The 27,842-nt window shown below is 51.3% G+C and overlaps 1 protein-coding gene across 4 annotated transcripts in view; it reads left to right on the forward strand.

Annotated features, from left to right (window-relative positions):
* Positions 1-4,126: 4,126 nt before the first annotated feature.
* The window catches only part of Plekha6 (pleckstrin homology domain containing A6), a 141,014-nt gene continuing 117,298 nt past the window's right edge, over positions 4,127-27,842 (forward strand). For 2 of the 4 annotated variants that reach the window (XM_052200049.1, XM_052200050.1), the window contains exons 1-3: positions 4,596-4,676; positions 10,005-10,081; positions 13,933-13,990. In XM_052200049.1, the coding sequence (XP_052056009.1) occupies positions 13,953-13,990 (38 nt within the window). In that variant the 5' untranslated portion in view covers positions 4,596-4,676; positions 10,005-10,081; positions 13,933-13,952. Of the gene's footprint in view, positions 4,677-10,004; positions 10,082-13,932; positions 13,991-27,842 lie in introns of all 4 variants that reach the window. The other 2 variants (XM_052200051.1, XM_052200048.1) reach the window with 2 other exon arrangements.

The raw sequence follows: 27,842 nt of genomic DNA on the forward strand, positions 1-27,842 counted from the left end.
ACTGTTACAAACATTAACACAGCACCCAGCAAAAGCCTCTGAGGTGGCCATGCTTTTCCAGAGCTGGGCAATGTCTTCCGATCTTCCCGTGAGTAGGTGAATCTGGTCATGTGTTTAGAAGGCAGAGCTGAGCTGCCAACTCTCACGGAACCGTCACAGCTCTACGGGGCTTCCTCTGAGTTTTTCAGGGGCTTCCATGGGAACAACATGGACTTGAGACAAGTTGATCACTCAGACTCCTGATCTAACATTGTAGCTTTCTTGAAAGAGGACTGACCCATCCACAAGTCATAGGAAACATGTGCTTTCTCAGCACACGTAAGAAACAGCTGATTCTTTTTAAACTTTGTATTGTCTATAACTTTTTCAGTTGTTAGGGACAAAATCTCAGCTAAAACTGACTGAAACCAGTAAGCATGGGGAACGGCAGTCATGTGGAGATTCCAGAGGTAGTGTCTTCTGATCAGCTGGGATCTGGGCAAACAGGGTCCATGAAGAAAGGCTTTCTCCACCTCCAGCTCCATGTCTCCTGGGTTGGTTTTCTTTCTAGCTGTCTGTCCCCTGGCTGTCTCAGGACACCAATATGGCCCCTGCCTATGTCTTCATGGGGATTCTGGGATCCTTACATACAGTCTCATTGCTGAGGTCTGATTCAGAAATTCCTTTTTAATCTAGTATTTATGATGGAGAGAGGGAGGCAGATCGGCCGGGTCTGTGCACAACCCTTTCCTCTGCAAGGAGCTGAGGTAGATGGACAGACTGACCAGCATCCAGGAATAAGCAGGGGTCAAAAGGAAACTCGCAGAGTTCTTTACTTTAAGGGTGTGTGCATGTGTGCACGTTTGTGTGTGTGTGTATGTGTGCACATGTGTGTTTGTGTGCATGTGTGTGTGTATGTGTGCATGTGTGTGTATGTGTGTGTTTGTGTGCGTGCACATCTGTGTGTGGGTTTGTAGAAGTGTCTACAATGTGTGTCTACCATAGTCCCGTGTGACGGTCAGAGGACAACTTGTAGGAGCTGGTTTTCTCTTTGTACCGTGTCTTGGAGAGTCAACTCAGTTTGCCATCTTAACAGCAAGTGCCTTTACTACTGACCCTTGCTTAGTTTGGAGGCATAGTCTGACTACGCACCTCTGGCTGGCTATACAGGCAGACCAGACTAGCCTCAAACGCAGCAATCAGTCAGCCTCTGCCTCCTTAACACCAGGCCTAAAGGCATGGACCGCTGCTTTGAGCCAATTTATTATTATTATTATTATTATTATTATTATTATTATTATCAGCTCCCCCTTCCCCAAACAAGGTTTCTCTGTGTAACAGCTATTGCTGTCCTGGAACTCACTCTGTAGACCAAACTGGCCTCAGACTCAGAAATCTGCCTGCCTCTGCCTCCCGAGTGCTGGAACTAAAGGCCTGTCCCACCACTGCCTAGTGTACTTTATTACCTTTTAAAGAGATAAAATGTGCTGGGGAAACATACAGTTAAATTCCTGACTCCATGAACAGAGCATGTAAGGTTTTCTTCTTAACACATCAACCTTCCCTCCCTCTTCTGGGAAATTGTTGAACCAAGAGATATTTTGGTTCCTCATATTTCAATATTTACCATAATTGATAAATAACTACAGTGCTTGCTGGGGTTGTGGCTCAGAGGTAGAACACGTAAAGAATGTGATAGGACCCGGGTTCCATTCTGCTGCACTGAAAAATAAATGTTACTGACAATACACTACAGTTAGAAAAAGACTTTTGGACCCGAGTTTTCATTTCAGACAAATAAAAAAAAAATCAAAATATCAACCATTGGCTTTTTCTTATCTAACTAAGACTAACTTATCTAACTAAACAAGACTATCTGGGAATGGGGAAAAGGCTCAGCCGGTAAGCACATTTGCTATGCAGTGTAAGGACCCGAGTCCAAACTCCTAGCACCCATGCAAAAGCCTGGTGCGGCCGGTGCACACCGGTTCTGCAGTGCCGGGGTGGGAGGAGGTGGATTACTGTGGCTTCCGGGCCATCAGCCCAGCCCCTAGGTTCGATGAGAGAACCTGTCCGGTGAAAGATGCTGTCCCAAGGGGAATAAGGCAGGAGTGATGATCCGGCAATCCGGCAGGACACCTAAGTTCCTCCTTGGCCTCTGCGCGGGGTCACTGTGCTCGCTCTCTCTCTCTCTCTCTCTCTCTCTCTCTCTCTCTCTCTCACACACACACACACACACACACACGTGGCAGCAGTCTTCTGAGGAGTCCAGCCGGAGGCCGCTCTCCTCAGAGGAGACAGTGGAGCTCCCCATGTTCCAAATAGGTTTCATTTTGTCCCCGGCTTCCTTTCCACCCACGTGCAGCCCAGGCACCCGCCCTTACTGGTTGCTCAGGTTGGACAGGGAGTGTGCTGGTTGCTGGTATTTTCCCTTAAAGCATCTTGGCAGCAATCCTGGCCGTTTAGATCTTTGGATATCACAGGCTGGGCAGGTGGCTGCGCTTTATCAACAGGATGAGTCTTACAGGTGTTTCACAAGGCCCCGGAATTGTGCCCGGACCCCCACATTCCCTAATTCAGGGGCTAAGGGACACCTACATTCTCTCCGTTTCTTATAATGTGGCCCAATTTACCACCAAATGTAGCCTTTTCCACTAGAAGCGTGCAGGATCTAAGGAGATAAAAGAGTTGGCCATTGCTGGTTTCTGCTGCTTTATTCACCTGGAAAATGGACTCGACATAGACCTGGCAGTTAGAGGCGGCCTGGGAGGGCTGGCAGAGTTCCTTTCCTCTGTGGAGGCAGATGATGTAATGGAAAGAGCTCAAGTCTGGGACACTAATGGGAGGGCCCTTCTTAGCCACCACCTCACCAAGGGACCTTGACCAGCCCTTTCCTTCTCTGTGCCTCAGTTTCCTCAATTTAAGCAAAAAGGATTGGCCCCAGGTGGCCCCCGAGGCTTTTTCCGCAGCTCACCCATCCATCCGATGGTGCTTCTTCCGGGTTAGGTGGCTCACAGACCGGAAGGGTCGCAGGCTGTTTTATTTTCCAAAAAGATCTCCATCAGGCAACCCTACCTCTGCTTATTGTTTTGCTTACTGTGAAAATTCCATTCAAAAGTACAGGAAGTACAGTATTAGGATTAGAATTATGACTAATTCCCAACTAGGACTGCACCAGGCTGCGTTCAAGCACTATCCAGCTTACTAGCCCCAGTTAAGTGCTGTGGCTATAAAGTTAAGATGGAATAACCCCGCCCCGTTGAGCTGTACACAGCGGGTCAGGGAGACAGATGAGTAACCGGTCATTTCATTGCACCGTGATGAGTACTACTGTAGCGTATTTATAAGGCACATGCCGAGAATGGCCGTATAAACCCGGGTGGAGTCCTCTACGGTCTCCTGGAGGAAGTGTCATTGTAGGGATGAGTGGGAGTTAATGGGGATCAGGTCTCTCAGACCATGGTGTCCATTCGACAGACACCTGCTACCTGTCATCCCACGCACCTCTTCCTTTAGCTACAGACAATTCTCCCAGTTGTCTAATTAGTTATCCCTGGGGTCTGGAATATGATTGGAATAGTGGGCACTAAATTGGAGCCCTCAGAGCAGGTCTTGAGTAGGTCTGAAAGCAGCATGGAATCTGGCTTTTATCCTGGAGGCAGAAGAACTATTGGTTCCCATAGCATTTTATTTTTTTTTTCAGTGTGGAAACCAGCATCCAGTTCACACAGGCATATCTATCCCTTTACTCTCATTGTTTCCTTTTCCTTTCCTTTTCCTTTTCTGGTACTTGTTGGGAAGAATGAGTTGGAAGGCCCTGAAGGAGATGGGAGTCTGGGAAACCTCTGCAGTGACGGCGGGCTTCTTGGAGAAGGAGCCGGGGAGGAAAGGCGAGGACTAGCTGAACTAGTTAGGTTGGCAACTTGGCTTAAGGGCCTCCTAGATCCCGGGCTGCAGTCGGCCGCGCCACCCTTCCCGCGTTCGACCTTTGTTCCTGCACTAACCTCCCACCAACCGAACTGGTGTTATCACTTCCCCCTTTCTGCGCCGTGCGTGACTCGAGGCTCGCCCTCGGCGCCGCGCGCGGCTGCGGGCGCATCCCGGGGCTGGGAAGTGTCCGCGCAGCGCAGCCAGGCCCCGCCTCCAGGGCCCGCAGTTCAAGAGCAGGCTCGGAGCGGCGAGCCGGGGCGCACCTCGGCGCAACCTGCGGGCTCCGGGGGAGCCTCTCCCCGCCGCGCCGGCTGGCGGGAGCGGACGGAGGCCGGCGCTGCCCGTTAGCAGCCGCGGCGGCAGGAGCCTCCTAATTACTCACCACGCTAATTGCCCGGCACTGAACTTCAGGAGCCGGTCCGAAGAGGAGCTCCGGGTCGCAGAGGGGGCGGGAGGTGTCTGGGACCGAGCCCCGCCTGGGTTAAGTGCTCGCCCGGCCCCGGCTGGCGGCCAGCTCGCCTTCCGCGGGAGGCCGGAGTCACCGCCGGGGGAACCGGGAGGTGCGCCCGGACCACACCGGACCCCCTCCCCCCATCGCCGCCTCTAGGAGGCGCAGAAAGTGGGGGCGCCAGCCTGGCGCGGGGGGCGGGCGCGGAGAGCCAGAGGGGCTGCGGGGACACCGAGATGGCCGATGAGATCGACTGGCTGGACCTGCCAGGCCGATGGACCTACGGAGTGGACCGCGGCGGGAGAATCTTCTTCATCAAGTATGTAGCGCTCTTTCTCGCCCCCCACCCCCAACCCGTTTCTACGTTTTCTTTAAAGTTGTCTGACTTGAAAGGTGACAGGCTGGGGGGTCAGGCTGCGGGTGGTGGTGGAGCGAGAGGGTGGCTGACTAATAAGTTTATCAAGATACCTGTTTGAATGTGACTCCCGCCTTTTCCTCAATGGGGCAAAGTCCGGGAAGGCTCACAGGCTTCCTTCCCTGAGCTGGAGAGGCAGGGCAGGCAGGGCAGGCGAGGTGGCCTTGAGCCTCGTTCCTGACCACCGCACCCTGCAGCAAGGAGTTCTTCCAGCTCCTCCATTAACTGAGACCAGGCGACTTTTTTCCTCCAGACTTGGGCAAACTGACAGCTTATTAGGAGGCCCCTGCCTCTCCCACCTGCTCGCTGCAGACTCCTGCAGCTCCTCCCCCTGCTTGCTGCTTACCCGGGTCTGTGGTCAGGAGGCAGAAGAAAGCCTTAGGCTTGAAGAATCCTTTAGGGGGAGGCTTGCTGCTCTCGGTGATAAATTAGCACCGTTCTATTAATTTCATAAACCAAATGGCTGTGGCATAATCTCATTATAGCAAAGTGGCCCTGTTTGGCCCTCTTTTTTTGGCCGGCTTCTCTTACAGTCATCTTTTGCCAGGAAAGAAATCTCCCAATGATATAGCAAGTGGATATAGCACAGCAGTTTGGACTGTTCCCACACTTGTTCCTCTTCCTCAACATAGCCACTCAGAAAAAACGTTAGAGCTGAAGAGAAGCTAGAAGCAGCCCCTGAGCTGTTTTCACGGGACCTACGGTCCGGAGAGATGTCAAGTATTTGTCCGAGATGGGACCTCTTGTCAGTCGTGGCACTGGGGCAGCCTGAGTCTGAGCCCACCTTCCCTGTTGCAGAGGCTCGGGGCGGTTTGGAGATTCTGTTTCCACACTTGTGTGGTACTTTCTGCTGTTACTATCATCACTATTTATCATAATTGACGATGAATCATATTGTCTTAGCGGTAACCTCACCAAAGTTCCTGGCCCCGGGTTAGGATCCCAAATAGCAAGACCTCTCCATGATTAAAATCAGAGTCCCTCCCCACAGTGGCTTGATCCTTCAAAACCCTTAAGAATCATCGAGGTTAAGTGTGGTCTAGTGTGCCCAGGCTCCCAGCTCCTCAGGAGGCTGAGGCAGGGGGATCACTTGATCTGAAAGTTCCCGGAGAGCAACCTGGGCCACGTCATGAGCCTCTCCCTCTCCCTCAAAAATAAATACAGAACTAAAATAAGAAACCGTCCGAGGAGTTTACGGAAAAGACGGATTCAGGGCTGGGCATGGAGACACACCTTCAATCCCAGCACTCTGGCTGCAGGGCCCATTGGATCTCTGACTTCCAGGGCAGCCGAGGTTCACAGTGAGCTGTCTCAAAAGCAAAACAAAACAAAAAATGACTGAGTCCTGAGGCCCCCACCCCATTCTTATTCTGAGCAGAGACAGTTTGGTGGTCTGGATCCCCAAGAGCTCCTGATGACTTTGAGCTGATTGCTTCCCAATCTCTTCCTGTTCTTGCCTCTCACTCCAAGGAATAGACACAGCGGGCATCCACTCTATCCTGCAACATCAAAATGAAACCGAGAAGCTACCTCTAAGGTGGTGGGAGAAGGCACAGGAAGACACAATGCATCCTGGGAGGCCTTTACTTGTGTGATGCTGAGTATGGGACTCAGGAGGAAAATTAAGACCTGGAAGGGAGACTGGAGAGGCTATCCAAGGCTTAGTGCTCGGCTGATGCTGAAGGGGAAGGGACCAATACAGTGGCTTTGGGCAGCAGGAAGCCTGGTAAGGAAGGCAGGGTGGGCTTGGGGCGAAGGTACCTAGAAGCTCCTTGGGTTACAGTGGAGTGGAAGCTTTGGGGGTTGCAGAGAAAGTACGACAGAAAGGCAGGGGGTGAGGAGCAAGAGGAGTGTCCGATATGTTAGACGAGGCCTTGGGACTCTTCCGCAAGAGACAGAAAGCCATAGGAGACTTTACCCCAGGGCTTGTTGTAGGATCTGCATCCAGGAGCATCCTCTGGCTGCTGTGATGGGTGGGCTGGGCTGGGCTGGGGGCTCCAGAATAGGACACAGTTAGAAAGTTGTTGTGAAACCAGGAAGTCTGAGACAGACTAGGGAGAATGGAAAGGAAAGGGCGGGGGAGCAGGGGACATCTCTCGGGAGACGATTAGGAGTGTGGCTGAATGGGGGGAAGGGAAGAGGCATCTCACAACAACTTCACCTGAGTTTGACGAAGATCAAGACTAGAAGCTGGAGTTGGGGGTCGGGATAAGTTCAGTGGCAAAATGTTGAACTTGAGGTCCCTGTGTGTCGTCTACAAGGCTGTGTAGCCTCTGGCATTTGAGTCACGCCTGGGCGGAAGAGGGTCCTCTAGGAGTTGTCCTATAGAGCTGGGACCTCCAAAGTACGAGTGAGGGGACAGGAGGGTCACTGGGCAGCATCAGTATTTAAGGAGAGAGTAGGGAAAGACAGGCCAGGTTGGGAATGAGACCAAGGGGGTCAGAGGTGAGCACCACCAGGATTGGAGAGGAGAGGAGACAGAGGGAGCCTGGGGAGGAGTTGGGAACGGATGTCAGCAGTGGTCAGCACAGCAGAAAAGCCAAAGGTTAGGAAATGGCTACCGCACTTAGGAACGTGGGAGTGTGTCCTTAGCGGAAAGTGGCTTCAGGGAGCTGGGAACAGAGGCCAGAAAAAAGAGGGATTGGTGAGCCAGGAGGCCAGGAAAATGCAGTTCACAATTCAAGCCGGGACACTCAGTAGAAGGAGGGGCTATAAAAGATGGGAGATAGATGCAATGCGCAGGCGGATAGACAGCCCAGGCAGAGTGCTCACCTTGAGGAGAGATGGCTGCCCTTCTCTGATGAAGAGACAAGAATGAACGGACAGGCAAGGAGCTGAGTACGCTTGCCCACCCAAGGGTAGGCCAGATGTGCAGGAAACCTGATGGCTTTGACTTTTTCTTCAGTAAAGGTCTCTAGAGAGCTCTGTGGCGTAGGTGGGTAGGAGAGGCAGGCTGGGACTCAAGGCTGCTGAGAAGGCACTAGAAGAGGCTGGCCACCCATAGATAACTCTGATGGAGGAAATAGTTCTCCCTGGAGACTGGCTTTGTAGTGACACCGGCCCTCCCAGGTCTAGCTTCTCCGTGAGGGCTAAGGTCAGGCGACCCGCAGCCACCTTGTTCTGGGCCCAGCTGACAAGGAGAGGTTGGTAAGGGGTAAACAGAGGGAGCTGAAGCCTGTGGTGGAAAGTCATCCTGTGACGCAGCTATCCACGGGGCTACCCACGGGGCTATCCACGGGCATCCGGGTGAGGTGGAGGTGGAGGGGAACTCGGGGAGAGGAGGGAGGGTCAGGGCAGCATGAGAGGCAGGCTAAGGACACCGGCTGCCTCAAGCCTTTTGCATTCCTGGCTTTCCTTTCTGGCTCCTAGCCAGCACCAAACCGGGACCCAAAGGCCCACTGTTAGAGGCTATCTCTTAGGGCACCCAGTGGCTCCAGGGTGCACACGCAGGTCACGAGAACCGTGGCTTTGTTTCTTCTCTGCTCGATTGAGGGGTGGGTCAGCTGGAAAGTCTCTGTGTACAGCAGGTGTCCAGCCTCAGAGAAAAGTTAATAAAGTCCAAAGAAAACGCAAAAGGGCACACGCCCCCTCACTGCCCACAGATGTTCACAGCAGCTCTGTTTGTACTGGCCCCAGCCGAGAACGACCTGTTTGTCCATCCCGTGGGCACACTGGCAAATCCTTCACGTTGCCGTTCGGGAAGGGCTATTCCGGGATTACTAACCCTGCAGTGAGGGAGAGAGAATGGAAGGGGGAAGGAAGTTAAGATAGAGAAGTCGCTTGGAGGATCCCTTCTGCATAAAGGAGAAAGTTGATAATGAATATGCAAAGCAGATGGGTGTGGCCAGGGCCTGGCAAGATTGGAAGAGCTAGGAGGGTAGACAGGGGCTGGGAGGGTAGGAGACCAGAAGTGCAAAAGGGGCATAAAGAGCGGTGGTGGTGGTGGTGGTGGTGGTGGGTTTCAATACCCTGACCTGGTGGCAGTTTTCAAGGTGTTCTGCATATATATCAGAGCATTGGTCCTTACATGCATGCAGTTTCTTGTAAGTTTTGCTACACTAAAAATCGAGCACCCTCTGGATCTTATGCAAGCAAGACACTTATTCCCTGAGACACTAAGTGGAGTCTCGGCTGAAGCTCCACCGTAGAGCTGGGGCCACCTGGAATGGCCAGCCCCATCCCTGTCCATCCTGAAATGGCCGAGACTGGCATAGCAGGCAGCAGCTTCCTATTGGGACACATCTGGAAGCATCAGTGTCTGTTGGATGGTGGGGTTGAAGAGAGTCAATGAGCTCTTTTGTCCTCAGATTGGAGTTGAGGGGTGGGTGAGTCATCACTTTCTGGTGTGACCTGGGCAAGTTACATAAATCCTCTGAACCTTGGGTTGGAAATCTGTCTGGTTTTTCCTTCCCCTTTTCGATACTTGGCGTGGATCTGAGGGCCATGTGCATGCATATAGCATCTCTCTACCACAGATCTGTCCCCAATCCTTTTTAATTTTTCTTTTTCTTCCTTCCTTCCTTTCTTTCTTTTCTTTTTCTTTTTTGGTTTTTTGGATTTGGTTTTTCGAGACAGGGTTTCTCTGTATAGCCCTGGATGTCCTGGAGCTCACTCTGTAGACCAGGCTGGCCTCGAACTCAGAAATCCACCTGCCTCTGCCTCCCAGAGTGCTGGGATTACAGGCATGCGCCATCACTGCCCAGCATTCTTTTTTTTAAGGTAGTATTTCAAAATGTTATGTAGCCCTGGCTGATCTGGAATTCAATATGAAGACCAGGCTGGCCTCCAACTTGCAGAGACCTCTGCCTCCCAAGTGCTGGGGTTAAAGGCGTGCACCCAACCCCAACTTTCTGTCAGATTCCTACTCTGACAGAGGGATGCTGTGAATGTAAATGTATAGCAGCCGCACAGTGATCACCTTTCAGCCACCTGAGGCCCTGCGCCCTCTTCTTGCCCCACGGTGGGCAGGGACCTTCGTCCACTGAGGGGGCACTGCATCTGCGGCCTAGATTCTGTACTCTGCTGCATCTCAGCACGGTGTCTGCTTCCCTGCTGGCCTAGTGTATTCTTCAAGGCCAGGGATTAGATGGCGAGTACTCTGATGTTTCAGAGTTGCCTTTGTACATAGGAATGCAAGAAGGCATGGCAAGGTGGGCGTGGCCATCTCAGGGGGTGAGGGCTCTGCTCCAGGAAGCTGTTTGAGAACCTGACCCACCATAATTTCTTCCATAGTGATGAGGAGAAGTCAACCAGCTGGCTGCACCCTGGCACAGACTCACCCATCCAGAGTGGACACTCCACCGGCCCAGGTAAGGAGTCACCTGCCTCTGCCTTTGCAGTTGCTGAAGTGCTTGAGGTAGTCATGGAAACCCTTGGTCCCAGACTTACTTTGACTTCTTTGCTATAAGAAGACTCACCCTAGCCTCTGTAAGGTCCCTGGGGAATCGTGCAGAACACCTCTAAGGGATATCCTCTGCCATTAGTATCAGGACAGATCTCAGAGGACAGATCAACCTGAAGGTTGCCTCTATCCAGATGCTCTTGGACTGGGCAGAACCCAACTCCTGTGCTGCATGCAAGGTTAGACCATTTCCCACCTATGCTGCTAATACAGCTGCCCTTAGCCATGTGTGCTATCAAGCAATGGGAATGCGGTTAGTCTATAGTGGGCTGGAAGTAATTTTAACCAATTTAAATGCAAATAGCCCTTGGTGGCGGGCGCGACTCCTTCAGCTGTGGAGGAAGAGGCCAAGGCTAACTAACATTGGTTTCCTTCTTGCCCTCTTAGACGCCCTAGGCTAGCGGGGAGGGTGGGATGTGTACAGGCCAACAACACACAAGAAACAAGCAGAGAAAGACTTGTCAGGGTTACAGGGGTAAAAAGGCCCCACATGAATGGAAGGCCTTCCTCTAGGATGAGAGGCCAGGAGGGAGAGGTGCGTGGACAGCAGTGTGGGACAGTCTCAGGCCCTTTACAGCCTGTACCAGGCCAGACCCCAGCCTCGGTCACTCACAGGACACAGCTAGCTCTGCCGGACTCTCTGGGTTAAGGGTTTCACGTGCCTAGCGCCTGCTTCATTTAGATCTGGGCTGGAATCATGGTACAGAGATGAAAGAGGCTTCAGGGACTGTGGAGCTCGACTCTTGCATTTTAGGGGAGGAAAATGGAGAACGGAGAGGAGGTACTTGGCTCAAGGCCACCTGGCTAATAAGTGAAGTGCGGTCATGGCGAAGTGCGCGTTCAGAGGTGCAGAGACCTAACTCCAGTGGTGGCTCTCCGGCTACCAGTGTGGTCGCCGGAAGGGGCTTGCTTCTCCTGAACTCGGTCTCTGCATCTCTGTAGATGGGAGAGGATTGTAGTAAACCTTACAAGGTGGTAGCAGCCTCCATGTGGGAAAGCTGGTACTGCAAGAAGGGTTTGTAGTTGTCCCTGTCCCATCTCCAACTCAAGTGAAATGAGACCCCTGCCGCCATGTTTCTTCTGTTGACTGGATGCCCTGGTGCAAGGCCCCGGCTGCTCCTGTTGAGAGAAGCATTGCCCTAGCCTTTGGATTTGGAAGGTTCTAAAGAGCCTAGGGAGACAATTTTGGTTGCTGCTGACCGGTTACCCGAGGCTGGGAAGGAGTTAAGATGCCCCTGAAGCTCGCCGGGAGGGCAGCTGCCTGAGTGGGCACTCCGCCTGGGCAGGAACATAAGCGCTCTTGGTGTTACCCAGGCAGAGAGGGCAGTGTGGAGGGAAGTCTCCAGAAAAGGCAGAGGACAGAATCCACACTGGCCTCCTTCCCAGCACATCACAGTGGCAGGATTATTTATGATTCTGACCCAATGGGGATCCCTCTACTTGGGGAGGCTGCCAACCCACACCCTTCTGAATGGGAGCGTCCTCGCTCGGGGACACAGGGGAACAAGAAGCATTTATGGGTCCACACAGAGGCAAGAGTGTAGGCTCTGGAGGTGGCAGACCAACACTCGCATCCTACCCGGACACTTCCTGTGTGACCTTAAGCAAGTGGACTAACCTGTCTGGGCCTCAGTTTCCTTTTTGGCCTGACATTCATTTCATGCTGTACCTTAGATACACTAGTAGAGGTGCCACACATAGTGAGAAGGGACACTCCACTTAGTGGCAGCTGCTGAGAAGTTTATTCCTTAGGGTTAGAGCTAGGGTTACGAGGTTGGGGGTTAGGGTTAAGGTTAGGGGGGAAAAAGCTGGGCAATGGTGGCGCACACCTGTAATCCCAGCACTTGGGAGGCAGAGGCAGGCGGATTTCTGAGTTCGAGGCCAGCCTGGTCTACAGAGTGAGTTCCAGGACAGGCAAGGCTATACAGAGAAACCCTGTCTCAAAAACAACAACAAAAGGTTAGGTTAGGGGGTTAGGGTTAGGTTAGGGGGTTAGGGGCTAGGGTTAGGGGGTTAGGGGGTTAGGATTAGGGGTTAGGGGGTTAGGGTTAGTGTTAGGCTTAGGGTTAGGTTAGGGGGTTAAATGGTTGGGGGTTAGGGTTAGGGTTAGGTGGTTAGGGGTTAGGGTTAGGTGGTTAGGGGTTAGGGTTAGGTGGTTAGGGGTTAGGGTTAGGGGGTTAGGGGTTAGGGTTAGGGGGTTAGGGGGTTAGGGGGTTAGGGTTAGGGGGTTAGGGGGTTAGGGTTAGGGTTAGGGACTGAGCCTGGCTCAGGGTTAGGAGCTGAGCCTGGCTGACCTGTTCTACTGAAACAGAAGCAGCGATGGACGAACAGGCTCTTCACAAATATAAGTGAATAAAATGATAGCTGAAAACTGGGCCAGCTGCTTTTCCAAACTCAGGCTCTGATCTCTGCAGTGTGTAGCCCAAAGCAGGTGTTGATGGCACACTCAGACTAACAGGTGTTTTGACTGACCAGAAGAGAAGCAATGGGAGCCATGAGAATCGCCTCTCAGTTTTCAATATGTCAGCCAGGGTGCTTCTGCTTTCTGTAGGAACAATGATCACCAGCCCTGGCGGATGTAGATTTTCCCAACGTTCTCATCCATGGGCTGGGGGAATCTCTGTGCCAGGAGGGTGGGACTTGGCTAGAGTGTTTATTTTGGTGGAGTGATCAGGCATGCTGGCTAGTTTTAAATCAACTTGACACAAGCTAGAGACATTTGAGAGGAGGACGCCTCAATTAAGACAAAGACTGGGCTGTAGGAAGCCTAGAGGGCGTTTTCTTGATTAGTGGTTGATGTCAGAGGGTCCAGCCCATTGTGGGCGGTGTCATCCATGGACCTGTGGTCCAGGATTCTATAAGAAAGCAGGCTGAGCAAGCCACGACGAGCAACCTAGTAAGCAGCACTCCTCCACGGCTTCTGCATCAGCTCCTGCCTCCAGGTCCCTGCCCTGTTTGAGTTCCTGTCCCGACTTCCTTTGGTGATGAACAGTGATTTGGAAGTGTAAGTTAAATAAACCCTTTCCTTTCTGAGTTGCTTTGGTCATGGTGTTTTGTCACAGCAATAGAAGCCCTAAGATATCAGGCAAGTCAGGACCTCTCTGGTGTGGCAGTACTGTGTCAATAGTGCCTCGTGGCCATGGTCACTTTCCTCAGTGACTCAACCTTTGTCACTCTGAGATTCTGCCAGTGACTTCTTGGAGAATCTCTGAGGATACCATATTTTTCAAAGATGCTACTGAAATTCGCAAGCCAGTCTCTCGTTTTCTGGACCTGTTCCCCAGGCCCTCAGTGCCTTGTGTCAAAGCAGCAGCCTGGAAGTCCTAACACCTGCCTGGGATTCAGAGACTTGAATCCCAATTAGATCTTGGGTGCTAAGGGCCTGTAAATCTTGGGTGAATCACCCACTCTTTTGACCTCTGTGATGAGGGGTTCGGAGGACCCCAAGAAACCATAGAGGATGAGCACTGCGGGCTCGCTAATGCTTCTCAGGGTCTGCCTCTGGACCTGGCCCAGATGCTCACAGAGGTTTGTAGGGTAAGTGAGGAAGGGCACCAAGCAGTGATTCATTTTGTTGCTTTCATCTTTCTCCTTATTTAATGAAGACTTGGATGTTGGAAATATTGGGGGAGAGGTGGAATGGCTGCTTGGAGTGTGGCTTCCCCTGGCCTTTTCCCGCCATTTCAGGCCCCCGGCTGCTGGGTAGAGGACAAGAATCTCTATCCAGACTCTTCAGCCTGTGATTTCGCTTCCTTGCAGATTTGCCTAAGGGTTGGGAGATGGATTCTACCCCGGAAGGAGCTGCATACTTCATCAAGTGAGTAGATGGTTTTCTTTTTAACCTCACCTTTGGCCTGGCTTTTGTCCCAGTCCTAGATGCCTCCTAGGGGGGAGAGGTGGTTAAAGGATCTGGCATTTCATGCAAAGTGTAGTCACTGGGTCTCTGGGTGGCCTAGAGGCACTGAGGTAGACAGGTAGACCAAGGCATGTGTCTGTTGGCCTAAGGGTCACCATGGTGAATCACTGAAAGGTATCTGGGGTAGGGTCCATGGAGTGTTGGGATGAGCTGGACCGGCAGAACAACTGGCTCATGACTGTAGGGGAGACTGTCACTGAAGTTTCAGGTGAGGTTGAGAGAAAAGAGTTGGGGTATTGAGATGTGAGGTGGGGTATAGAATATGGGGGGGGGGGCGAGTTCTTGGGAGTCAACAGGCTGGTAGTGGCAAGGCCAGGCCCAGCTCTGATCTTCTGGATGGAGGGGGGCTCTGTGGCCCTAGGGATGTGAGGTGCTTGCTTTCTTTTCTCTAAGTGGTTGGCCAGGTTGGTCGCATGAGCAATGAATGAGTGGGGGTTGGGGAGGCCTTCTAGCTTTGGAGGCCCAAAATCATATACTTGGGCTCATTTCCTTCTGCTGAAACTCAATAATAATAATAATAATAATAACAACAACAAAAACAACAATAGTGCATTATAACAATAATACATAATAATAATACACTATGATTTAAAACTGTCCATCTCTAAAGACAACTAGGTGTGACCTTTCTTTCTCAGTCTGTGCATCAGAACCAGCCAGCACGGACATCAGCTTGGTTATTAACTACATATTGTTTATTTACTTTATGTGTGTGGTGTTTTGCTTGCATGTATGTCTGTGCAGCACACATATGCAGTGCCACCAGAGGTCACATTTCCCCCAGGAGGGGATAGGTCGCTCAGTACTGGAGTTACAGGTGGTTTTGAGCAACCACATGGGTGCTAGGAATCGAACCTGAGTTCTTCCTGCTCCTAACTGCTAAGCCATCCTACCACCCTCCCCACACCTCTCTCTTGAGACAGGATCTCATTATTTAGCCCTGACGGGTGTGAAACTTGCTACTTAGACCTCATAGAGTTTCACCTGCCTCTGCCTTCCAAATATGGGGATTAAAAACATGCCCCACCCTGTCCTGCAGTGTTAGCCATATTTCTACAGTTTAAAAAAAAAAAAAAAAAAAGAAAAGCCTTTTTGCACATGACCTATTTGGAAACCGCTCTGTTGTCACATGGTTTCACAGCTGACTCTCTGCGAGGGCACGCCCAACCCTTGCTCGACATAAACACTTGGTGCGTTTCTTGGTCTTCTGAACATCCTCTTGATAGTTTTTGGTAAACATTCAGTTGCTGAGTTTGTTGACTGAACACTCTCGAGCTGTTTTATCTCCCCCATCCTTCATAGTTACCGCCCAGGGGCTGGAGAGGTGGCTTAGTGGTCAGGAGAGCCTGTGCTGCCCTTCCTGAGGGCAGGACTAATTCCCAGCACCCACTGCATGCTGGTCACAACTGCCTGTAACTCCAGCTCCAGGGGCCTCCTGTGTGCACCTGCACTCACAGGCACGTGTAGCCACACACAGACACATAATTTAAAATCTTCTCACCTAAGATGGGGTGACGCGCCCACCTCTGTGACCTTCTCACGACTGCCCTATGCTGATGGTCACCTCTCTTTGCCACTTTCACCTCAGACCCAGCAGGTCTTTTGCATGTCCTGTCCCCTGTGCCTGGAACTCCTCTTCATCCTATATCCAAGTCTCTGACTCCTACTTGTCAGCTGGTTCTTTTGTGGTATTGGGGCCAAAACCCATGCCAGGCAGAGCACCAGCTAGCCTTGAGTCAGCATGTTTACTTTTTGGTAGTATTCTGTTGCTGGGTAATCTCTGAGCAGAGCTTCTTCTGCTCATTTTGTTTTCCGTTATCCTAGCATCTTTCCGATACGTTATAGGAACCTGGCATTTACTGAGATAGGTGGGTGGGGAAAATGGACTATAAATAGGGACACAATTAATGACTGCTGCAGCTCCCAGTTTGTCACGTTCGCCAGAGTCTCTCGATTCAGTGTGTGTCCACAAGAACTGTTCTCTCTGCATCCCTCGGAGGAGCAGAGCGCCACAGCAGGGAGCCTCGCCTTCCTTTTCCCGCCCCACCCCCACCCCATGGGTTCTTCACTCCTCCTGTCTCATGGGCTGCTCCAGTATCCCTTGAGCCACATCCAAGTTCATCCCTACCTAGACCTTTCTGGTGGCCTTCTTGTCCCCAGGTTGGAATGCTGCAAGAGTGTCCCCCCCCAATCCCCCAGAATACCAGGTGTTCGTGTCATTCTTTGCTAAAACTAAAACCTTCCACATTTCCATTGTTTACAGCCTAAGGCCCGAATTCTTCTCCCCAGCATGTGCAGGCAGCATCTTTTCCCCTGCCCAGGCTCAGCTCCGTCTTTCTCAGCCCTGCTGAGTCTGCAGTGCCAGTCTCTGCCCCTCAGTCTCCTCCAGCCATAGCGAGGCTCTGCGGCTCCCTCCTCCCCCTCCCCCTTTCCACTCCTGTGCGCATGGCTTGCTCTACCTGTGGGAACCAGCCTCCACGGCCCGCACGTTCTCCCCTCTGTGGGGAAGGCCATGGGTGTCACGGCTTCTTTCTACACACTGCCAGCTTCCCTCCGCCAGCTCTCCATCTCTGACATTCACTCAAATCACTGGAGGGGATCGCACATCCACACTGCTGGGCCCTCCCCAGCGCCCCCGACTCGGAGGGTCTAGACTTCTCAAGTTGAACAGACTTCCGGCTGATGGGGATCCTCTCACTGTTGTAGGACCACCTCAAGACAATGGTTGAGGACCCCTCAAGGGGTAGGGGTGACCTAGGGATGCCCATGAAGTCAAGAGAGAGAGAGAGAGAGAGAGAGAGAGAGAGAGAGAGAGAGAGAGAGAGAATGTTGTCTTATTGTGTATAATAATAAAAATGTCCACCCACAGCCTGTGAAGGCAGGAGCCACTCCCAGAGCTCAGGGCTTGACTGCATTATCTCATGAACCCCTTGGTAAGCGAGGCTCCGTCATCTCTGTTTTAGCAAGTAACAGAAAAACTGAGATGTCTAGAGACATACAGAGAGCCAACCTGCGAGGCAGTTGCTATGGGCGATTTCACGGCTGTGTTCTTACCAAGATAGCACTGAGCATCCTTGGTGCCCCGGGCTTCACACCCCTCACACAGTGAGCACGCTGAAGAACGTGGTCCTGAATGCCTTGTTTTCCAGGAGCTGTCCCTTCTCACCGAGGCTTCTGGCATTCGGTTGGGACATAAAGGGACTGTGCTGACTCCCACACATGGATCTCAAGAATTGATTTTGAAAAAAATCAGATGTCGGGATAATTTGGAGTGATGTTTCTTTTCTAGCACATTTCACGTTTGCTGGGCTGGGTATTTAACAAGTATAATAACTGTATCTCATTAAGCCGGATCCTTAATTGCATGTGAGGGTCGGGTCTCATGGGACCTGCTACTGATGTATATTGCTCCAGTGTGCTGAGGTTTTAAAAGTGTCACTGCCAAGGAGGGGATTTGAGCCAAGAATAAGCAAATAGGGAATGAAAGGCAGCTGCAGCTCACTGTGGCCTGCGTGCATTTACCACGCTATTCCACAGGAGGGCAGCAGAGCACACATGGTCCGCAGACCATGCCTTCCAAAGGATTTGAGTGGTGACCCACTGTATCACTTGCTGGGAACTGGGAGCCATCTTGACCCTCCCTTAACACGGTTCTGTCACTGTGGGTCTGGAGGCTTTCTGAGACTTATGAGGCAGCTATGTAAAAGCAATTCCTAGCCAATAAGAGATCTGGCCCTGGGCTTTTGCTTCCTGCACAGGCAGTCTGTTGTGGAACTGGTCTCTTCTGTCTTTAAGAGTGCCTCTCCCTGTAGAGGTGTTCGGGCAGGAGACATGGCAGCGAGGTGGACTATAGAACCACACCTTGATAACACTTGCTGCTGCTCCACCCGGGGACCACACCCTGCTCTGGCACTCCTTCCTGTTCTGGTCGGAACAGTTCCTGCAGGAAGGTGCCAAGTGGGCAGCCAGATACCTGCTTAGAGCTCTGGTGCATCCAGGAGCTGCTCAGGCCATTCCAGGGTGCTACAAGGCAGAGATCCGAAATCAGGGCTCCACCCACAAATGCTAAGAGTTGGATGATGAAGCTCTGGAACTTTCTAGAGGCAGTGCAGGTCACCAAGAGTCCAGACAGACCCTATGGTGGCGCTACCAAAACTTCTGCTGTCCTTTGGACAGAAAGCCACAGGGCAGAAGTTCAGTATAGGGATCCTACCAGCTCTGTCTCAAGCAAGGCAGATGTCACTCTGGGCAGGAGAAAAGGCGAGGGGTGATCTGTGCTGTAGACAAACCTCATTTACAGATGAGGAAAACTGAGGCTGGGTGGTTAAGTGCCCAGTTCAAAGGTGCTGCATTAGTGAGGGGTAGAGCTGAGTCTTGAACCTGAGTCTTTTGACAAAACTTCACTATCAGGCCTTCTCCCTGATTCCCAGGTAGTGCGTTCTGGGTGAAGGAGCATGGGTAAGCTCTCCAGAGGAAAGGTGGGCCCCAGGGGTAGTTAGTCCCCCAGTTTAATGACCCCTCCCCAGGGCCAGTGGGGAGTGTAGCGTAGTGATGATCTTTGAAGGTTCATGATGAGATGAGGCTGGACCAGGAATGGGAAGGCAGGACCACAGAGGCGCTTTCTCTGCGGATGCTTCTTCCTCAGGCCGCCTCCTCAGCCTTTCTCAGGAGCAGTTTGCTTCTCGGCTGGGCTAACAGAGGAAAGATTTAGACTTGGCAAGGACGACTTGCTTTCTCAGCTCTGCCACCTCCATCCTGCCAGCCCCATAAACCCTCATACGGCTTCCATTTTGCTCCCCAGCAGGAGGGCGCTGTGCCCAGTCCAATCATCCCTTTGGCTCCTCATACCCCCTGGAGCCCCTGTGTCCCCTAGAAGCAGCCACCCTTCTGGCTCAGGCTTCTGGGTGAGCCAGAGCCCTGTCTGGAGTTCTCACTCTGTCTGCCAAAGAGGAAACCCGCCCAGCAGGCCTGTCTGTTGGCTGCCCTCTCCAGCTGCCTAAAGATTGTGTGGCATTTGAGCTGGGGTCCTCGTCCCCTTCCCATCCCCTCTTGCACACTGGGATCTCGCTCAACCCCACCTTGCTCCATTAACGTCTCAAGGCCAGAGACTCCCCAAGGGTCCCTCATTCCTGGCTGCCTCGGAGCTGACTCGGCCCCACCTGTACCAGACATTCTTGCCAAGTCCTGGAGAGCTGGGTAGGTGAACTGGGCCTGGCACCAGGCCCTTCCTCACAACTTCCCTGCCCCTTTAGCTGAGAGGCTTTCCCAGAGAGTCATTGAGGACCAGCCTGGCAGTTCATCTAGCTGAGGGGAAGAGACGGGAAACCCTCCCAAGAGAGCAGCTAGGCTGACATGTGCTCCCCTGCCCTGAGCAGGTATGAGAAGGATTGTCCCTCAGGTTCCTCCCCAGGCTCCCGACTTGGCTCCAGTCAAGTCTCCCCATATCTCCACCCTCCTAATCTAACTCTTCCTGGGTACGGGGAGGGAAATGTTCTCTTGTGCCTTCTAAAGCAGGTTCTTTTTTAAAAGAAAGTACTCCAGGTGACAAAAACAAATAAACAAACAACAAAACAAGAAACAAAACAACAAAAACATGCTCCTATAGGGATGTTCACACAGGGATGCTCCCACAGGGATGTTCACACAGAATGCTCACACAGGGATGCTCACACAGAGATGTTCACACAGAGATACTCACACAGAGATTCTAACACTGGGATGCTCACACAGAGGTGTTCACACAGGAGGGATGCTCACACAGAGATGCTCACACAGGGATGCTCACACAGAGATGCTCATACAGGGATGCTCACACTGGAATGCTTACACTGGAATGCTTACACTGGGATGCTCACACAGAGATGCTCACACAGGGATGCTCACACAGGGATGCTCACACAGGGATGCTCACACTGGAATGCTCACACTGGGATGCTCACACAGAGATGCTCATACAGGGATGCTCATTCAGGGATGCTCACACTGGGATGCTCACACTGGGATGCTCACACAGAGATGCTCATTCAGGGATGCTCACACTGGGATGCTCACACTGGGATGCTCACACAGAGATGCTCATACAGGGATGCTCACACAGGGATGCTCACACTGGGATGCTCATACACCAGGGCAAGACTCAAGAGGAACAGGTTGCTTTTCTGCTTTGTTCATTTTTCTTTTGCCGCAAGGCCTCTTGTAGCCCAGACTGGCCTTGAACTCACTGAGTAGCCCAGGATAGCTTGACGCTTCCGATCTTCTTGGCTATACCACATTTTATGGGGTGCTGGTTTGCAACCCCCAGGGCTTCATTTCATGTGTCCTGGACAAGCACTCAACTGAGCCAACATCTTCAGCCCAGGATTCTTCTTCTTCTTCTTCTTCTTCTTCTTCTTCTTTTTTAAATCAAGACGGTCCATTTATAAATAACAATAGAATTATCACATGGGTGGGACCTTACAGGTATTTGATTCGTGTTTTTTGGAATGTTTCTAGGTTCAGAAGTGACCTCAATAGTATGTTCTCCGGCTTTGGGTCCATGGTGTGGCAGAGACAAAACCCCTGGAAGTAAAGGGCAAATCCCTTCCACTCCTTTCTGATCCTGGTCATAAAACCAAGGTTTCCCCTTGTGTCATCCATTCTCTGTGTCATCCACTGTCACAGAGAATCTGCTTTCCCACAAAGATGTGAAAAGAAAGAAACTGAGGCGCAGTAGAGGAGAGAGACAGGGAGGCCACTGATTATATTTACAGCAGAAATGGGGCTATAACCTTATTGTTTAGAGTCCCCTGCCCCTGCCCATTAATATCGAAGAGCACAGGCTCTGGGCTTGGCTAACACCCTTAGACTGGTCACTGGAGACCAGTTTGGGATGAAGACTATGAGATCCTATTTTGCTTTGGTGTTTTTGTTTTCAATGGGTCCCAGATCTCTTCTAGTGTTTTTTCTTTAAATTCATTGTGTTGAGGGATATGGAATTATTAGGATCCCAGAAAAGCCCTCCTGATACCCAGAAATGGTCTCTCTGGGAATAGTCAGAGAACTGAAAGGTCACCACTAGGTGCACGAGGCTCCCAAGCCCAGGGACAACAGTGGTTTGTAGTCTCTCCTGTGGTAGGACTCTAAAAGAGCTGCTTACCCATACACAGGCCCAGATGCCCTCTGGGGGGCAGCCTTGTCCTGTCGGTGGGAGGCTGGGGAGGCTGTGCCCACCAACCCCTTCTCTGCGGGGAGGGTTGCAAGGGGTGGTTAGCAGCTTGTCACTGGTGTGGATGGAGTTAAACCTTTCAGGGGACTATTTACTCCTGATCCTAAGTGACAGCTTGGGGAGGGAGAGTCACGTGGTCCTGAAATCCCCACGGGAGCCGATGGAGCATGCCCAGCTGCTTCTGCTTGGGAAAGGTGCTGGATCCTGCAGTAACCACAACAGCATCCTCTCCCCGGAGCCAGGGACCTGCCAGCGAGAAGATGACTGATTAGATCAGATTAGATTCAGAGCCGCGCTCTTCCGAAGGGGTCCCCAGGGGTGGGGGAGGAGGACCCCAGCTGGCCGGAGCTGGGGGAGGGGTGCCTCCGAAATCGCGCTTAGCGCTTTCCGCGCGGGATCACACCTCCGAGGCCCAGCCGGTGAGTCCATTTAGGTGCATCAGACCTAAGAGGTGGGAGAACGAAGGCTGGGTTGGGGCCGAACTGGCAGCCGGTGTTGGCCGCACAGGCCAGGGTTGCGTGCATTGCAGTGAACTGCCTTCTTCATCCTCAGTCTTGGCAGCCTTACTTAGGGATCTTGGATGCTGAAAATGCTAATTATAGCCTTTCTGTGACCTCACCCCTCCAGAATCCCTAGCAAGAGCCGGCACCGTCTGAATTGATTACATTTGAATTGCGTCCCCGGCTGAGCGCAGCTTTGGGACTGCCAACCTCCGAGGTGCGGCCCCACCCTATGTCTAATTTTGTGGGGAAAAGAGATGGAAGGGTCCAGGGGTCAGGTTCAGGTCGGTGGAGGCTCTCCTTCCTCAGTGCAAGGGGTCAGAGGCTCTTGATTTCTTAGGGGGTGTCTGCGGTTCAGGGGGTAGCTGCTAAAGGATTTGTGGGCAGGGGGGTGATGGAACATGCCCGTGTTGGTGATGGAGAAGCGAACTGCTGCTGTTTAGAGCCCTAGGATTAGGCTATTGTGTGAGGAGTCTAGGGTTGAAGTGGCCGGAGATAGGCAAGGGAGGGGGAGGGGCGAGGAAGGAGGAGGAGGGAAAAACTGCTACAGGGAGATGCCCTTTTGGGACTGCAAGCCAGTCTGGCTGGAGAGTGAGAGTTGGGAGACCCTGGATTAAGAGAGAGGCGGGCTAGAGCGTGGTGGGAGGAGGGGAGCGGGGGTGTGTGTGGGGAAAGCAGGGGAGAAAGAAGGACATGTACCCCAGTAAGTGTCCCAAGAGGTGTGTAGCCTTCAGGACTGGGCAGCTCCTCTCAAGTCCCTCAAGACCTCTCGCTCTCCATCTGGTATCTCCAGTGGCGCACTCAGCCGCCAGGCCTCCAGCATGCGTGGGCGGAGCCCTAGCTGGCACGCCTCTGCCAGAGCCCCTGTCCAGATGGCTGCGGGGCACTGCAGGTGCTGGCCTGATCCTCCCTCCCCGAGCCTCTGAGCCCTGTGAAAGTGGGGAGGATTCTACGGGTGCAACAGTCCAGCGCCCACCTCTGGGCAGCTGCGGTTTAGCCTGGGCAAAAGTCGAGTCCATCCTGCTAGCGGAGAGGGATGCGCCCGTGTCCCGGTGCCTGGGGTCGGTGGCCCGGGGTGGGGATGGGGGTGGGGGTGGAACAGCAGTGCTTCCAGAGCGGTGGCAAGAGCAGCTTGGGCACCTGCACAGTTGCCTGGCTTTCCTTGCAGAAAGGAGCGGGGTTCTGTGCACAACTACTCAGTGCTGGGCTGCAGATAATGAATTATTAAAAGCCTTTGGTTTCCCCCATTGGTGGCGAGGTGATAAACGTGTTAGCGCTGTATGTAATTAATCCTGGTGGCGTGCTGCGCCGGCTAGAGACAAAGGGGCCGCCCTCCCCTCAATTCGGCTGCTTTTTCTTTTTCACAGGGAGGCTATGGTGCAGGACACATTACATAGATAATTACATTTAGTGTGTCTGCCTGCATGATTGAGTTGGATTCTTCCTGCTCGGTGCAAATGAAGTAATTACTGAGGAAATCTAGAAGCCAGGCGCCTGCCCTGGCTGAGCTGCCGTGGTAACCCCCCTCATCTAGGCCCAGTGGCGCCCAGGGGTGGCCTCAGCTGAGGCAGTCTCAGCTCCTAGGACTGACCTGGACTGCACCCCAGACAAGGGTGAGGTGTCACTGAGCAGGCTGTGGCTGCCGCTAGTTTCCTCACCGCCTGCTCAGCAGTCCATTTGATGGTCGCTGGACGTTTACTTGACCCCAGGGGCAGGGACAGGCAGGAGGAAGGCGGCTGGGCTAGAGGGAGCTTCGCTTTTTGGACAAGGCCCAAGCAGGAGGTTAACCTAGCTGGCTGAGCTGGCATGAGGCTTTCTCATTAAATGCTGTCAGACCCAAACTTCTTTTGGGAGTAAGTGGGGAGCAGGCATGAGTGGGTGCCCACCAGGCCCTACCATGTCGGGTAGACTCTTGCACCGAGCACCACTACCCCTGATACTCCTTAAAGTCTTTCAGAACCAGTGTCTAGCCAACTCTTTCCCCCTCTGAGGCCTAGGACTGCCTTCCTGGGAGAACTCCTGCAGACCCAGACTCCTTACCTCATAACAGCCTCCAGCATGATGGGAACATTCTCCTGCCTGATGGAGACCCTCAATTCCACCCTTTGGTTCTGGTGCTTTGAAGCGTCACAAAACATGCAGCCTTCTCTTTCACACGGGGATTAAAAAAAAAAGTGTTGCCTTTGAAAGCGCTGTTTATAGTCTGTGTGTGGGTGCCGGGCACTTTACATAGCCGCCTCTGAACACTTCAGGCTGCCAGCTTTATTTCCCTTTTACAAATAAACACAATATGTGCATTTTTGTTTATGGGGTCCTCCCTTGTCCCCCTGGCATTTACGATCGCTTTCTTTTTCCTTAGCATAAACCTTAAGACGCAGAATTTATATGATGGCCTATACTTTAAAAATTCTATTCTATATTAAAATAGTTATTCGACATGGAACTATGGAAAGAGATTTAGTATCTAAGTCAAACATTTTGGAAAGAGATTGAGTATCTAAGTCAAACATTTTGGCTGATGTATCTTTTTAGAATTCATTCACAAACATATGAGTAGATGTGTTGTGCCAACACAATATACATATCATAACATTTTTTTTTGTTTGTCGGTTTTTTGTTTTGAGACAAGGGTCTTACTGTGGTCCTGCCTGGCCTGGAACTTACTATATAAGCCAGGCTGGACTCAGATTCATAGACATCCTAAGATGAGATTCAAAGCATGTTCTAATATGCCTAAATCATTAACTTTTTTTGAGTCGGTTGTATATTATTGTCATATAAGCATTTCTCACATTCTTTTTTTAAAAAACATTTTAAAGTAGTTTCTTAATATTTTATTCCATGTTTGTTCTAATTTTTCACCTTTATGTTCAATGTAGTCATTTTTTCTTTACCTTTTACTTAAAAAGATATAATTAATGTATACATATTCTAAATCATTACACTTGTCAATGATGTTTTCCCCTCGGGGAAATAAAATAAGTGCATATTTTAAAATATTTGGATAAAGTTTGCCAGATTCTACATTCAAGAGCACTTATTTACATTCCTAGCAGTTTTGTATAAGAATGCATTTTGTAGGGCTGGTGGGATGGCTCAGTGGTTAAGGGGGCTTGCACTGCTCTTTCAGAGGACTGGAGTTCAGTCCCCAGCCCTGACTTCAGGTGTCCACAGCCACCTGTGTGACTCCTGCTCCAGGAGGATCTGACCCCTGTGGTCTCCAAATGCACCCACTCTCATGTGCACATACCCAGACTCTCTCCTCCTAAACCCCCCAGTTTAAAAATTAATAAAAAGAAATCTTTCTTAAAAAGAATATACTTGCTGGGGAATGGAGACGGCTGTGAGGAAAGTGTTTACTGTGTAGAGCAGGAGGGTTCATCAGTCTGTAGTCAGCACTGGGCGGACAAGAGGAGCCTTGGGGCTTGCTGGCTGGCAAGTCTAAGCAAATCCTTGAACTCCAGATACAGCGAGAGACCCTGTCTCAAAAAATAAGGTGGAGAGCCATAGAGAAAGCCATCCACCATTGGCCTTTGGCCTTCACACTCATGCATGCACAAACGTGAATATACACACTCACAGGCGCATGGCCCTCTTCCCCCACAATTTTATGGCATGACCACCACTGGATACATTATATCTTCTTTTATGGTGTTAATCTGTTTTTCTTCATTGTTTCAAATCCTTTCAGAAGTAGCAGGAAATAACTAAGGTCTTATCTGTGTTTCTTGTGCAACCACTCAGTAGCCAGACAGGTCGGCTTTGGGAATGCAGCTGGGAAATTTGGTTCTGGGTGACCTGCTTATCTCTGTAGACCCGCGGCCGTTGGTCCTTATTGCATGTATTCCGGTAGTATGGAGACACGGGTGCCGGCAGGACACCGGTCATCATCCCAGGCTTTAGGGCTCTTTGTGGTTTCATCTCTGTATGGAAACTGTGCACGTCAGGGAGCTCGCCCAGAGTGCATGGGTGAAGCTGAGGCCTCTCGTGATGGCTGAAGTCACTGTCTGCTGAGTCTGACTACAATTACTTGAGAAGTTCACGCACCTCTAATTGTGAATGTCAATTTGCTTCTAATTAGTCAAATGCTAGCAATTAGCTTGTTCTATTCAACCCGTTCAACCCGGCTCTGGTGGTGAGGTCATTGTCTTGGTTTTGCCTGTTTCCTGGGTCCTCATGAACATCAGGGGCTGTCTGGAGACTGTGGTCGGCCTCTTTGCCTCACCTGAACCTGGGGCTGTGTCACTGCGGATATGAAAGGACGGTAGTGGGGACACAACAGCTGCTTGGTGGGCAGTGGCTGCAGTGCTCAGAGACCTGCTAGAGTCACAGAGAGGCAGAAAATCCAGACTCCTTCCATCTCTCTAACAGTCTTCATCTCTGGGACTCTGGGATGGGAGTAATCCACTGTAGACTAGAGGATCTTAGGGTTTTTTTTTTCTTCCCTGAGACAGGGTCCCACAATATTTTTTTTTAAAAGAATTTCAAAGTCTTATAAGGGAGCAGGAGATAGGCAAATGTCTGTTCTGAGTGAAACATATTCTATAGTAGTGGTGACTCTCAGCTGTCCCAATGCTGGGACACCCTTTAATACAGTTCCTCATGTTGGGGTGATTCCCAGCCATAAAATTATTTTTGTTGCTAATTCATAACTGTAATTTTGCTACGGTTACAAATCTTAATATAAATCTCTGTTTTCCCGTGGACTTAAGTGACCCCCGTGAAAGGCTTATTTGACCCCAAAGGCAGCACAACCCACACTTTGAGAACCACTGTTCTATAGCATGGCTCAGAATAGACTCTCCTGTTAGGTGGTCCTCACAGGTGAAGATTTTCCCAAATAGCTTGGGTTTCATTACCTTGGGAAGTTTCTTTACTTCTCTGGGTTTCAGAGTCTGGTGTGATGGTGCACACCTCGAATCCCAGGAGGCAAAGGTAGGAGAGTTTCAAGTTCTAGGCCAGCCTGAACTGCATACCAAGATGCTGTCTCCAAAACACAAAATAGAGAACACCTCTGGGTCTCTGTTCTAGGCTATCCTGCAAGAACATGAAAGACTTCTTCACAGAGGAAAAGAAGCAGCACGGTGTGAATGACCTGTCTGCTTCTGAATGATGATTCAATGTTTAAAACGTCTCCTTATAGGCGCAGGGTGGGAGAGGGCAGAGTAAACCATTCAGCGGATTTCAGGATGCCAGGCTGTCCACACCTTAGCTTTGTGACCTTGAACAAGTCTCGTGGTTTCTCCAAGTTTTTGGTGGCTCTATCTGCAAAGCGAGATAACACACTTGCAGGCCTCAATCAAGAAACTTTACCCAAGGCACTCATAGTGGGACCATCATAGCAAGAACTAGAGAGTACACGCAGAAACATCTTCAGATGTTTCTGACTCCTGCATGCTCGGAAGAGGAGATGGCGGAGGGATCCCCAGCTGGGCTGAATGGCAGTCAATGGCTACTCAACCTGAGGAACTGTTTCTCGAGAGAGAGGTGATAGTGACGCTGAAAAAGGTTGTGGGTGTTCAGCAAGTGAAGGGATTTGCTCCTAAGCTTAAGAATCTTTGTTCCGGCTGGAGAGACGGCTCAGCGGTTAAGAGCGCTGACTGCTCTGCCAGAGGTTCTGAGTTCAATTCCCAGCAACCACACGGTGACTCACAACCATCTGTGATGGGATCCAATGCCCTCTTCTGCTGTGTCTGAAGACAGTCACAGTGTACTCTTATACATAAAATAAATAAATCTAAGAAAAGAAAGGAAAAGAAAGGAAAGGAAAAGAATCTTAGTTCCATACCCGGGACCCACGTGGTTGAAGGATGAAAACTGACTCCTGCCTTCGAACTTATACATGCACACTATGACATGTGTGCACACGCCTCACCCAAATGTAACTTAAAAGGTTGGCTAGCAGTGATCTACATAGTGAATTCCAGGCCAACCAGGACTAGAGAGAGAAGAGACCAAAAAAAAAAAAGTTTGGCTGGCGGATCAGGCTTAGGTGACAGAACCAGGGAGGTTAGCGTGTGGTTCATGCTCCTCACTGGAGGAGGCTGCT

This window comes from Apodemus sylvaticus, chromosome 12, assembly GCF_947179515.1.
Source record: "Apodemus sylvaticus chromosome 12, mApoSyl1.1, whole genome shotgun sequence".
In the NCBI taxonomy this organism is placed as follows: Eukaryota; Metazoa; Chordata; class Mammalia; order Rodentia; family Muridae; genus Apodemus; species Apodemus sylvaticus.